The 14309-nt window shown below is 48.1% G+C and overlaps 1 protein-coding gene across 1 annotated transcript; it reads right to left on the bottom strand.

Annotated features, from left to right (window-relative positions):
• Positions 1-1774: 1774 nt before the first annotated feature.
• LOC138565824 (uncharacterized) lies at positions 1775-13070 on the bottom strand. The gene is made up of 2 exons (XM_069643008.1): positions 11905-13070; positions 1775-2195 (listed from the first exon to the last, which is right to left on the bottom strand). The coding sequence occupies exons 1-2, from the start codon at positions 12973-12975 to the stop codon at positions 2127-2129; spliced, it is 1140 nt and encodes a 379-aa protein (XP_069499109.1). The 5' UTR covers positions 12976-13070; the 3' UTR covers positions 1775-2126.
• Positions 13071-14309: the final 1239 nt, after the last annotated feature.

Below are 14309 nucleotides of genomic sequence, written 5' to 3'. Positions count from 1 at the left end.
AGATTGGTGACTGCTTCTATGAAGGTGTCTGTGAAGGCATTATCATAGGTTGGAGGCCTGTAGACTAGTATTAATGCAAGGTTTGATTGTGGTCCCGTAATAAGGTGGCGGATTAGGGATTTGCAGTTCAGAATTTTTAAAGGATCTGCTGTTTTACGTTTTAGGTGTTCTTTGTATGCTTCTGCAAGTCCTCCCACTCGTTTTCCTTTCCTGTTTACCTATATGCATTTGAGGTTGTCGGGTAAGCAGCTGTTTAGTGTGACTTTGTAATTTTCAGCTAGCCAAGTTTCTGTGATGAATAGTATGTTGATTCCCCTATCGCAGAGTAGGTTGTAGATCTTGGTTGCATGTTTGGACATAGGTCTGGTGTTGATTAGCTTATAGTGTAGTTTTCTCATTGTAGTCAATTGATTTGTTCTTATTTGCATCTTTGGGTGGTTTTGTTGGTGGTTTTCCTTATCGTCTTTCGATTATTGAGTGTGTTCAGTTATTCTTGGTTTGTCATTGAATAGGTTTGTTAGGTTTTGAATTGGGTTCATGGCCATTTCAGGCTCCTATTCCGTTTCAGGAGGGTTTTGGCAGTTCTCTTGGTGTCTGGTGGTGTATAGAGTGAACATGTAGCATCTCATCTCAGCTTCTCATCCTTTCAGTTGTTTCTTTCCTATTGGGTCCTGCTATCCTGCTGTCGTGTATTGGCATCTATTCTGCTGATCTGGTTTTTGTGAGGTATGGTGTAAGATAGAGTGATTTTTGTATTGTTTTCGGGGTGGGTCTTATTCCTGTGATGGTCATGGCTGTGTGTTCTGATGATGTTCGGCAATTTGTCGGGGCTGGGGGTCTGTTTGTGGTTCCCTTTTGGATATAATTTCTTGCTGTTTTCTCTCGCATCTGACGTGGCATGGTCTGGTCTTCTGGTATTTTTCAGTTGCCTCATGGTTGCATGTGGCTTTCTGTGATCTGCAGATATTTGGTTACTGCCTCACGGTTGTGGGCGGCTTCCCATGACCTGGGATTCTTTGGGGCTGTAGGGGTGTTGGCCCTCCTGTGTTGGTTAATCTGGTGTTTCTCTCTGTCGTGTGGTTGTCAGCCTTGTTGGTTTTGGGTTGGGAGTGGTAGATTCCTAATCAGTTTTCTTTTTGAGGGTGAAGTAGGGGATGTTGAGAGTGGCAGAGTCGGGTTGATGGTTGGCAGTGGTCTTATGTTGTCCGTGGTCTTAATGAGTTGGGATCTGGTAGTTGTCTGGGGAGCTGGTAGATGTTTGCCAGGACTAGGGCGGAGGTCCTAACTTCTCCACTTGCGGTGGGTTTAACCAACTAATCTGATTCCCAGTTCAGTCCTACTTACAGTTGTTGAGGTTCCTGGCGGGATTCCTAACTTTCTATAATTGTTAAGAGTTTGCCTCCTGCCTTTTGCTTGGGTGTGAAATATGGAAAACTAACGCATTTGATCTAAATTCAAGTAGAACTACAACACAATTCGCCTAAGTGTGGGATATGGCTCACTCACGCAATCTGCCGAAGTACAAGATATGACTAGCTCACACAAGCGGCTCAGGTGTGAGATATGGCTAAGTGACACAATTGGTCTGGGATCAAATCAAATAGGTTAGTACAGGATTCACTATGGTGTGAGGTATAGCTAGGTAGCACGGTTGGCCAAAATCAAATAAGGTTAGCACACAGTTCGCCTAGATGTGGGGTATGGTTACTTGGCACAATTCGCCTAAATGTAGTTGTAAAATAGTAGGCTGTAGTCGGATGTAGGTTTAACAATTTTAAGATTTATTGTGGTGTTAACCTAAGCAACAGCCCTCCTTGTGCATATCAAACAGTATTAGTTTTCATGAGGTTTTGGTTTCCGTGAAAGGGTTAATGAAGTCCAGAGTTCAAAGGAAGCTCCACTTGGCTTCTCGCATCGTTAAAAGGGAAAATAAAGTCAACTTAATTCTTTTCTCCACGGACCTTAGCCTTCAGTTTGACTCACCCTCTGTTCACTGGGTTAAGAAAACAAAAAAAGAAAAAATCCACACAGAATGCACAGTCCTTGATTAATGGTTGATGGCTGGCGCTTCTCCTCAGCAAGTCCGTCTCTGATAGGGATCTCCCCTGTGCCTTGCAGTGAGCCTTCTAGTACGCCCAGTCCCAATCACCTGGGGATCCTTTCCATTCCTCTCTGGTCTCCAGCTCGGCTTGCAGCTGTAATCAGAAACACCTGGTGAGCTCTCTGTTGCTGCATTTAACCCCCTCTCTGCTCCTCCCCTCCCTTCAGTCTCCAGCCAGTTTTCCCTCCCATTCCCCACACCTGCAGGGCGTTTTCTTTCCTCCTTCCACCCAGTTTCATGCACTGTTTGACCCCACCCTGTATGTCCCTGGAGCCACCCATCTCTATGCGGGCTGACTGCATTGCACCAGTGCCATTCTCTGGTACACCTATTTCCATGCTGTATGATTGGGTTGTACCTATGCCGTTTTCCCTTTTTAATTCCGTCTCTGCCCCCTCCTTGGTTTCGTTTCTCGTGGTGGTTTCTGGGACATGTAGTTTTCTTTTGATTTGCTGGGTTAACCTTTTGTTGGCTGGGTCTCATTACTAGAATAGGGTCCTCCCTTGGTTCTGTTGCCTCTTTGACCACCTCACATACTCCCCCCCGGGAACCAGGCCGTTCGGGCATGTTCAAGGCCCTGGACAAGTAATCAGCGACTAGCTGATATTTTCCGGGTTTATGTACTGTAACAAAATGATAGGGTTGAAGGGTTAAGAACCACCTAAGGACCCTATGGTTTGAGTCTTTCTGGGTGGCTAGCCATCGAAGAGGGGCATGATCTGTAAAGATGGTAAACTTTCGACCTAGTAAGTAATAACAAGGAGATTCAACGGCTGTTAGGCGATCCTCTACACACCAGGCCACGACACATCAGAACACTGCTCACATTCCCACAACATCTCCTCCCAAGCTTCGAGGCTCAAGTGATTCGGTGAAACCACAGAACCGAAAACCTCGTACCAGTGTACGGGCTCGATTGCAACCCTTTCTGCATTGGCAACTGCCTTGGAGAACGTATAGCAGAAAGGGCGGCCTTACGTCTTCACGCCGGTCACGTGATCGTTCCCCATGTGATCTTGGTGGACGTCACATGATCCAGAGAAGTCACATGACCCAGGGGCGATCAGTATAAAGGTCTGAGAGACAGAACGCTCATTGCTTCTCAGCTGGCTTCGGACACTGTTTGGCGTTACAACTTGCTCCTTGTTACCTTGATCACGGAACTCTATCTCGGACTCCCTTGGACACCCCTTGGTACTTTTGCTTGGAACTGTTTACCTGTTGCCGGATATTTGGACTGCACCTCGACTTGTCTTTGGATCATCCCTTGGTACCCTGCTGATCTTCTACGCCTTTTCCCTACTGGGGATTCAAGTCAAGCCCTGACTCCCACAGGTGGCTACTCCTCATCCACGCTAACCTGCGGTTCTACCATTCCAGGGACCGCCGCATCTAATGAGCCTCGAACCTCCCTACTAGGTTACCTGGGTCTCCCTTACACCAGATAGGTAAGACACTTTAGATTATTTTGTTTACCTGCCTGTATTGTGATTGCCTGGTGCTTAACCTCCTTCCTTCTTGACAGCAGCATCGGTGTTCCAGAGGCTCCGTGGATCTGGGAAGACATCTCTCACCTGTGGCCTCAAGGGTCGCACAGCGGGTTTCTATTTTCGTTCCCCTGTGCGTCACTTGGGGACGGAGGTCTCATCGGTCTACACGACACTCAAGTCAGAACAGACTGAGAAGCCGTATAGTCGTGTTAGACGATGCAGGGATCCACGGACGAACCCATAACTGCTTTAGTTCAGGCAATTACAATACTAAGGGCAGATATGGCCGCCGCGAACACAGTGATCCACCAAAGGCTGGATACCATACAGAGCGTTCAGCATTCACTTCCTGCAGACCCGGAGTTTGGAGAGGGCAGCTCCTCCCCTACACCGCCAGTCCCGACTCCAATAGTCCTCCCAACTCCTTCCCCCCTGGCTGCTCCTGAACGTTACCAGGGCGATCCCAAGACATTCAGAACCTTTGTTAACCAGTGCAAGTTACATTTCTTATGCAGGCCTTTGGCTTTTCCCACGTCCACTGCTAAGGCCGCCTTCGCCCTTTCCCATTTAGCTGGAACAGCTGCCGCTTGGGCTAATCCCCTGTTAGAAAACAATAGCCCGGTTCTTTATGACTTTGATTTGTTGGTCCTAGAAATGTCCCGAGTATTCGATACTCGACACAAGGCACAGTCTAGGGATTTGGAGTTGTTGGAATTGACTCAGGGCAAAAGAACGCTGATAGATTACATCACCAGGTTTAATCAGCTAGTTGCGGAAACATCATGGCCAGAAAATAAGCGGGCGGTGGTCTTTTATAGGGGATTGAGTAACACCATGAAAGACGCTTTAGCAGTGATCCCTTCTATGCCTACTCAGTACCAGGAATTGGTTGATCTCGTCCTGCAGGTAGATGCACGCCGAGCGGAGCGTAGAGCTGAATCAGGGGCCTCCTCCTCTCCTCCTCTTGTTAATACTCCCGTTTCTGTTACTGTAGAACCTATGCAAGTGGGAGGGGTACGCAGTCCTATTACAACATCTGAGAGGGAACGAAGAAGGGTTGATAATGCGTGCTTTTACTGTGGCACCACTGGACATGTCGTGAAAGAGTGTCCTCGACGTCCCAAGAAGAGTCAGGTTTTTCGGATGGCTCGACCTTAGAACCGGAGACCAGGTCGAGTGTTCCATCATCTTCTCCGGGAACCCCTCTTACCTTTGCTCGTGTTCAACCTATCTCCGTAAAAGCTACTCTATGTCCCTCTACTGGCCTTCTACATGTAGTCAATATCATTATTGATTCTGGTGCCACTGGTAATTACATGGATATTGATTTGGCCCATTCCCTCAATCTACCTTTAGTGGTAAAAACACGACCGGAACCTGTCCAAGCCGTAGATGGCTCTGCATTGATTTCTGGTCCTGTTAGACATCAAACTGCACCCCTCTTGTTGAACATACAGGACATACACACAGAAACCTTAAGTTTTGATTTGATCACCGCACCTCAATTCGGTATCATACTAGGGATTCCCTGGTTACGTGAACATAATCCATTGATCAATTGGCAAGCAGGCACTGTACTCTTTGAGTCCGATATTTGTCAGAATTATTGTCTCCCGATCCATCAAGCCCCTGACACACCCTCTCGGGTCTTGGGAGCCCTAGCACAACTCACACTCACGGTTGACGATCCAGAAGTCATACAGTCCCATACTGTTGGGGGGTTGGTGTCTGGGATCCCGCCAGAATATCTGGCTTTCGAATCTGTTTTCGATCGAGGCTCGTCTGAGGTACTTCCTCCACATAGACCTTATGACTGCCCAATCGAATTACTTCCTGATTCCACCGTTCCTTCGGGCAGGATCTACTCTCTGTCTCCTTCGGAGGAACTGGTGTTAAAAGAATATGTACAGAACGCCCTGTGTTTAGGACACATCCGCCCCTCCACTTCACCAGCGGCAAGTCCTATCTTCTTTGTACCCAAGAAGGAGGGGGATTTACGTCCTTGTGTGGATTATCGGCGTCTTAACGCGATCACCAAGAAGGATAGATATCCCATCCCGTTAATCACTCCACTCTTAGATCATTTGACACATGCTTCCATTTTTACCAAACTCGATCTACGCGGCGCATACAATTTGGTACGCGTTCGCGAGGGAGACGAGTGGAAAACTGCTTTCTGTACTCGTTACGGATTGTACGAATATCTTGTCATGCCCTTTGGCTTATGTAACGCCCCGGCCACGTTCCAACGATTCATGAATGACATTTTCAGGGATATTCTGGATGTGTACATGGTTGTGTATTTGGACGACATCCTGATCTTCTCTCGTGATCTGGATGACCATGTAAAACACGTCCGAGAAGTATTAACCCGTTTAAGCAAACATTCCTTATTTGCCAAACCCGAGAAATGTCAGTTCCATAAGACCTCTGTTGAGTTTTTGGGTTTCCACATCACCCCTGGGGCGTTATCCATGAACGAGTCTAAGGTCAAAGCAGTCTTAGATTGGCCAGTACCTCAAACACTCAAGTCCTTGCAGGCCTTTTTAGGATTCGCCAACTTCTATAGGCGTTTCATCTCTTCCTTTTCCACGATTGTAGCCCCACTCATGGCCCTGACTAGCCCTCGGGTACCATATCAGTGGCAGAGAGAACAGCAGGAGGCTTTTGAGACTCTGAAAACCGCCTTTACTACCGCACCGGTACTCCAACACCCCAATCCGGATCTTCCGTTCATAGTCGAGGCAGATGCCTCTTCCTTTGCCCTCGGGGCGGTGCTGTCACAAACGTGTCCTAATACCGGCAAATTACATCCAGTGGCATTCCACTCCCGTAAGTTTTCCAGTACTGAGTCTCATTATACCGTTACGGAGAAAGAACTCTTGGCGGTCATGGACGCGTTCCGTGTTTGGCGTCATCATCTTCTGGGGGCTAAGTATCCTGTCACAGTATACTCCGATCATCGGAACCTACAGGATTTGGCCTCCCTGAAATGCATTAATAGCAGACAGGTCCGATGGCATCTTTTCTTTTCCTCCTTTGACTTCCGTATTATGCACCGTCCTGGAACGGCGCATGGGAAGGCGGATGCCTTGTCACGTTCCCCGGGGGGGGTCCAATTGCCTACATTCCCCGACACTGTTCTCGAAAAGAGTCATGTGATCTGTCTCTGTACTCCCTCATTGTCACTGATAGACTCGGTTCGATCCTGGACTAGCGATCATTCTGACCAGTTACGAGAATGGGATCCGGTATATTCTGATGGTTTACCTTTCGTACATGAACGCCTGTTCCTTCCTACACCTGATACACGTAATCTTGCCCTTGAGTGGTCTCATGACGCCCCCTTTAATGCCCATCCCGGACAAGAGCGCACTTTAGACCTTCTCAAGCGTTGGTGTTGGTGGCCTTCTATGAAGCGCGATGTGGAGTGTTATGTCAGATCTTGTGCGGTATGTGCTCAGGCTAAACATCAAAGGGGTCGACCGATTGGGTTGTTGCTTCCGCTTCCGGTACCTCCCAGGCCCTGGCATACATTGACAATGGATTTCGTTACCGATCTCCCCAAGTCGAAAGGCTTCGATACCATCTGGGTAGTGGTGGACACGTTCACAAAAATGGCCCGTTTTGTTCCTTGCAAAGGCATCCCTTCGGCCCCTGTCTTGGCGGACTTGTTTTTTGAACATGTGTTTATGCTATTCGGCCTCCCTTCGGTCATTGTTTCTGATCGAGGTTCACAGTTCACCTCTCGGTTTTGGAGATCCTTGACGAAACTATTGGGCATTGATACGAGGTATTCTTCGGCCTATCATCCGGAGACCGATGGTCAGACCGAAAGGACGAATCAATCGATGGAACAGTACCTTCGTTGCCTCATATTGCAACATCAGTCCTCTTGGTTGGCCGTTTTGCGGCTTGCGGAGTTCGCGTATAACAATGCGGCTCATTCAGCTACTGGTTATTCTCCTTTTTACGCCCTCTATGGTCAACATCCCAAGGTTTTGCCGGTCCCTGATGCCTCTGGTTCTTCGAATCCTGCGGCCACGACATGTCTTAGGGATCTTTCTGCTATTCATGCGAGCACAGTGGTTCATCTCACTGAAGCAAAGGCCTCTATGAAGGCCCGTGTGGATGGCAAACGTCGTGCTGCTCCCCCTCTGGTGGTGGGTTCTAGGGTCTGGTTATCTTCCCGACATCTTCGCCTAGTGGGTTGCCGGAAATTGCTGCCTCGCTTTGTCGGGCCGTATGTGATCTCACAGGTTGTTAATCCGGTGGCTTTCCGTCTAGTACTCCCCAGCTCTTGGCGTATCCATCCTGTGTTTCATGTCTCCCTCCTCAAACCCTGTCCTGACTCAGTCCGTCTTCGTACCCCTGTTGCGCCGGTGTCCTTGACCTCTCCTGATGTTTTTGAGGTGTCGGCCATTTTGGGTTCTAGATGGTTTAGGGGTAGGCTCCAGTTTCTGGTGGATTGGACGGGTTACGGCCCGGAGGAGCGTTCGTGGGTTTCCGCATCTGATTTGAACGCCCCGCGGTTGGTAGCCCGCTTCCATAGGGATCATCCGTCCTGCCCACGGGGTCGTGGGCCGTTGGGGGGGGGCTATGTTAGGCGATCCTCTACACACCAGGCCACGACACATCAGAACACTGCTCACATTCCCACAACATCTCCTCCCAAGCTTCGAGGCTCAAGTGATTCGGTGAAACCACAGAACCGAAAACCTCGTACCAGTGTACGGGCTCGATTGCAACCCTTTCTGCATTGGCAACTGCCTTGGAGAACGTATAGCAGAAAGGGCGGCCTTACGTCTTCACGCCGGTCACGTGATCGTTCCCCATGTGATCTTGGTGGACGTCACATGATCCAGAGAAGTCACATGACCCAGGGGCGATCAGTATAAAGGTCTGAGAGACAGAACGCTCATTGCTTCTCAGCTGGCTTCGGACACTGTTTGGCGTTACAACTTGCTCCTTGTTACCTTGATCACGGAACTCTATCTCGGACTCCCTTGGACACCCCTTGGTACTTTTGCTTGGAACTGTTTACCTGTTGCCGGATATTTGGACTGCACCTCGACTTGTCTTTGGATCATCCCTTGGTACCCTGCTGATCTTCTACGCCTTTTCCCTACTGGGGATTCAAGTCAAGCCCTGACTCCCACAGGTGGCTACTCCTCATCCACGCTAACCTGCGGTTCTACCATTCCAGGGACCGCCGCATCTAATGAGCCTCGAACCTCCCTACTAGGTTACCTGGGTCTCCCTTACACCAGATAGGTAAGACACTTTAGATTATTTTGTTTACCTGCCTGTATTGTGATTGCCTGGTGCTTAACCTCCTTCCTTCTTGACAGCAGCATCGGTGTTCCAGAGGCTCCGTGGATCTGGGAAGACATCTCTCACCTGTGGCCTCAAGGGTCGCACAGCGGGTTTCTATTTTCGTTCCCCTGTGCGTCACTTGGGGACGGAGGTCTCATCGGTCTACACGACACTCAAGTCAGAACAACGGCCCACTTTATTGCCAAACATTCTTTTTCTAAGGTGGAGTATGGTATCTCATGTGGGAGGAGTTTTCTACTGATGAAGGCTATTGGGCAGAGGTCTTGTTCTGATCCTTGGGATAGCACAGCACCTAGACCACATCCTGATGCATCAGCCTGTAAATAGAAGGCTTTTGAGAAATCCGGGCAGTGTAGAACCGGTTGGGTTGATATTAGTTGTATTAATTGGTGAAAAGCTTGCACAGCTTCTTGAGTGATTTGAAGTGGCCGGTTGGTTTTTAAGGCGTCTGTCAGTGGTGCCGCTATGGTAGAAAAATGCAGTATGAATCTTCTGTAATACCCTACGAACCCTAGAAAGGCTCGGATCTCTTTCCGGGTTTCCGGTATTCGTAATTTTTTCAAAGCCTGTATTTTGTCAACCAACGGTGTGATTACTCCACCTCATACAGAATACCCCAGATACTTGGTAGTTTTGGCTGCCAGCTTGGTTGTCTTGGGGTTGATATGCAGTCCTGCCTCTTGTAAGGATGTAATTACTTTGATTAGATGCTCTAAATGTTCCTTCCAGGTTTTACTAAAAATCACTATGTCATCCAAATAGGCAGCCGTGTATAGTTCATGAGGTTTCAGTAGCTTATCCATTAAGGCCTGAAAAGTGGCAGGAGCCCCGTGCAACCCAAATGGTAACACCGTAAACTGAAATAGACCTTGAGGTGTTGAGAAGGCTGTTTTCTCCTGATCCGCTGGGTTGAGCGGTATCTGCCAATATCCTTTGGTTAAGTCCAAGGTACTCAAAAAGGATGCAGCTCCCAGTTTCTCTATTAGTTCATCTATCCTGGGCATAGGGTAGGCTTCATATCTGGAAATGGCGTTTAGTTGCCTAAAGTCCATACAGAACCGGGTGGTACCATCTGGTTTGGGTACTAGTACCACCAGTGAACACCATGCGCTCTTGGAGGGAATAATGGTACCTAGTTTCAGCATGCTCTCTATTTCTTGTGCTATCTCCACTCTTTTTGCTTCAGGGATTCTATAGTGTCGCAGGCGTATAATCTTGCCTGCCTCGGTTGGGATTGAGTGAGTAGCCATATGAGTCTTTCCAGGTAGACTCGACAATGTCTCTGCTACAGGGCCCAAGGTGTCAAATAACTGAATTCTTTGGGTGTCGCTTAATTGTTCCCCCAAGCCCACATCTTGTAGGTTACCAGCCGAGTGTGTGACCATTTGTTCCGGGACCGACATCTCTACTAGAGACGTACACAATATTGTTGAGTCCCCTTCTTTCCACAACTTGAGTAAATTAATGTGATAGTTCTGATGTTTGTTTTGTCTATCTGGTTGCTCTACCTCATAATTAACTGGACCCAACACCTTTGTTATACTATATGGGCCTTTCCATTGGGCGAGCATTTTGTTCGTGTGAGTGGGTAATAACACCAGCACTTTGTCTCCTATTTTAAGCGTCCTAGGTCTGCTTCCTTTATCATAATACTTCTCTTGCGTTTCTTGAGCCCGCCCCAGGTTTTCCTGAGCATAGTCTCTGAGTTTTCCCAGGTGATCTCTTAGTTCATTCACATATTCCGTTAGGGTTGCTTCTTCTTGTTGTTCCAAGTGTCCTTTAGTAATCCCAAAATAGATTTTGGCTGTCTCCCAAATAATAATTCAAATGGGGAATACCCCGTTGAGGATTGAGGTGTATCACGTAAAACCATCAACACCCATGGCAGTACTTTCTCCCACCCCAGACCAGTGAGGCTGGTTGCTCTTTTTATCATTTGTTTGATGGTTTTGTTATATCTTTCCACCAGCCCATCAGTCTGTGGATGGTACACAGAGGTCCTTAAATGGTTGATGCCAAGGGTCTTGCATACTTCTTTCATGATGCTCGACATAAAATTACGTCCTTGGTCTGTTACAATCTCCAGGGGAATTCCCACTCTAGCGAAATAGGGTAAAAGTACATCACATACTTGTTTGGCAGACATTCCTTTTAATGGAAATGCTTCTGGATATTAGTGGCATAGTCCACTACCACTAGTATGAACCGGTATCCTCGGCTGGTAGGTTCCATTGGACCCACAATGTCTAGCCCTATTCTCTGAAATGGCTCTTTGATCAATGGCATTCTTTGTAAAGGGGCTCGTGCTGGAATATGGGGGCTTGTTTTCTGACATATTGCACACTCTTGGCAATATTTGGTTATCTCAGCGTAAACTCCGGGCCAATAGAAATTTTGCAACACCCTTTTTATGGTCTTGTTCTCAGCTAGATGTCCCCCTGTGGTGTGATCATGTGCCAGCTGAATCAGCCCTTTCCTGTAGGACTGGGGAACCAACAATTGCTCCTTCTCTATGTTATCAGATCCTTGGGTTACTCGATAGATTAACCCCTGTTTCTCTTTAAAGTAGGGAGTAGTAGGTTGGACCCCGCTAGTGTCTAGAGCTTGCTCCCTGGCCCTTTTTAACGTTTCATCCAGCCCTGTTTCTGTTCGAAATGAAGGCATATGGTCCCCCACCTTCCAGTCTATGATGGAAATGTCTTTATACGCTTCCTGATTCACTCGGTTTCTCCTTTTCTGGGTCTTGGATAATTTTTCCCGACTACATGCCCCCAATAGTTCAGTTTTTGAAAACGGGGCTTCTCTTAACCATCTATCGAATTCAGGTAGATCTGTTCCTAACAGCACCGGGGCGGGCAAGGTAGGAATAATGGCGGCTTTGATTGGTATCTCCTGCCCCTGCATTCCCAACACAATGTCTTTCGCTGGATACCCTTTTACATCCCCATGCACACACTTTATGTCAATGGTTCTCACCTGTTCGCGATCTTGCTCGCTCACATGGGGCTGTATGGCTGTCTGTCGGCTTCCGCTGTCCATCATTGCTTGACGGGGATGTCTATCCACTGTGACCTCTATCACGTAAGGCAGTCGTTTCCTTCTGTATTCCTGCGCTTGCATGGACCCGATTTCCATTGGTTCAGTTTTTGTTTTTTTGAAACAGAATTGCGCAATATGACCCCATTCTCCACACTCAAAACATTGGGGTGCCGGTCCTTTGCTTAAGCCAGCCCCATTAGTGGGTCGGGGTTCGGCCTTATTCCTGGGTTCGGTTCCTGGTCCTTTATAGGTTCTGATGCGTACTTGGGAAGTTTCCACACTTGGTCTCAATTGGCTGGCAGGGAAAGGTCGGGTGCTCCCTGCCTTCTGATATGCTGTTGCCACGTCTATTGCCTCGGCCAGTGATAGATGGTGATGTTGCCTCACCCACCTCTGAATAGGTCCTGGTAAGGCATCAATGAATTGTTCCATCATTACTTTATCCTTAATCTGTCCAATTGTGGCTGTGCCTGTTTGCAGCCATTTTTCCGCCAAATCTTGCACTCTGTAGAACAATTGTCTTGGACTTTCACCTGGTTTCAATCGGGTTTCTCGAAACTTGAGCCTGTAAGATTCTTCATCCATACCGAGTCTTTCCAAAACAGTTTTTTTAATCTCGGTATAAGGAGTGTCTCCTGTGGGGTTAGCCGCTTGGTATGCCCCCTGCATTACCCCTGTGAGCAAGGGAGCCAGATGGAAGGCCCATCTGTCCTGTGGCGATTGGGCTGCTCTAGCTATTCTCTCAAAATTTACGAAGAAAAAACTGGGGTCTTCTCCTACTTGGTATTTTTGTAATATCGTAGGCGGTATTACTGGATGCGTCCGGGTCGTGGCCACTGCTTCTCCCAGTATTCTTAAGGCTTCCCGTCCTTGCTCTTGGGCAGCACTTTGCACTTGTATGGCCTGTTGGAGTGCTTGTCTGTCCGCCTGCGCCTGGTGACTTTGCACTTGTAAAAGTTGCTGCAGCTGCTGTTGCCCTTCTGCGAGTGCCTTTACCACAGCTTCCATGTCTTCTGCTTGGGCGTTCTCTTGAATCCCACCGCTGCCACCACTGTAAAATAGTAGGCTGTAGTCGGATGTAGGTTTAACAATTTTAAGATTTATTGCGGTGTTAACCTAAGCAACAGCCCTCCTTGTGCACATCAAACAGTATTAGTTTTCATGAGGTTTTGGTTTCCGTGAAAGGGTTAATGAAGTCCAGAGTTCAAAGGAAGCTCCACTTGGCTTCTCGCATCATTAAAAGGGAAAATAAAGTCAACTTAATTCTTTTCTCCACGGACCTTAGCCTTCAGTCTGACTCACCCTCTGTTCACTGGGTTAAGAAAACAAAAAAAGAAAAAATCCACACGGAATGCACAGTCCTTGATTAATGGTTGATGGCTGGCGCTTCTCCTCAGCGAGTCCGTCTCTGATAGGGATCTCCCCTGTGCCTCGCAGTGAGCCTTCTAGTACGCCCAGTCCCAATCACCTGGGGATCCTTTCCATTCCTCTCTGGTCTCCGGCTCGGCTTGCAGCTGTAATCAGAAACACCTGGTGAGCTCTCTGTTGCTGCATTTAACCCCCTCTCTGCTCCGCTCCTCCCTTCAGTCTCCAGCCAGTTTTCCCTCCCATTCCCCACACCTGCAGGGCGTTTTCTTTCCTCCTTCCACCCAGTTTCATGCACTGTTTGACCCCACCCTGTATGTCCCTGGAGCCACCCATCTCTATGCGGGCTGACTGCATTGCACCAGTGCCATTCTCTGGTACACCTATTTCCATGCTGTATGATTAGGTTGTACCTATGCCGTTTTCCCTTTTTAATTCTGTCTCTGCCCCCTCCTTGGTTTCGTTTCTCGTGGTGGTTTCTGGGATATGTAGTTTTCTTTTGATTTGCTGGGTTAACCTTTTGTTGGCTGGGTCTCATTACTAGAATAGGGTCCTCCCTTGGTTCTGCTGCCTCTTTGACCACCTCACAGTAGTGAAAACCAATTTTAGGGCGCCTGGACAGAAGGAGGGCATTTCGAAATGGGGGCACAACAGTAAGTGCATTAACACTTAGATTTGTGGGTTGTAAAGCAATCAGCCTAAATGAGAGGTATCGCTAACTGAACACAATCAGGCTTAATGCAAGATATGAAAATTCAACACGATCAGGCCAAAAGGAATAAGATAGGATATGAAGGTATCAGCATAAGACTGGGTATGGCAGTGCAATGTGGAGCAGTAATGGCTGTGCCCCCCGCCCGAATCGCACTTACTGTGTCAGTAGCTGCTAGTTGACGGCTGCAGGCCCACAGGCTAACACGGGCCAGCACGGTCAGGTGCTGCTCCTGCACGAGCTGTCCTTTGCCTCTGGGTCCTTC

Source organism: Ambystoma mexicanum, chromosome 2p (genome assembly GCF_040938575.1).
Source record: "Ambystoma mexicanum isolate Mex_15411 chromosome 2p, UKY_AmexF1_1, whole genome shotgun sequence".
In the NCBI taxonomy this organism is placed as follows: Eukaryota; Metazoa; Chordata; class Amphibia; order Caudata; family Ambystomatidae; genus Ambystoma; species Ambystoma mexicanum.
This window is presented reverse-complemented; position numbering and strand designations above follow the sequence as displayed.

Coding starts and splice junctions, on each gene's coding strand:
- LOC138565824 (XM_069643008.1), bottom strand. CDS start 12,975: ATGGAAGCTGTGGTAAAGGCACTCGCAGAAGGGCAACAGCAGCTGCAG. Junction 2,196..11,904: donor GCGAGCAAGATCGCGAACAG/GTGAGAACCATT, acceptor TTCTGATTACAG/CTGCAAGCCGAGCTGGAGAC.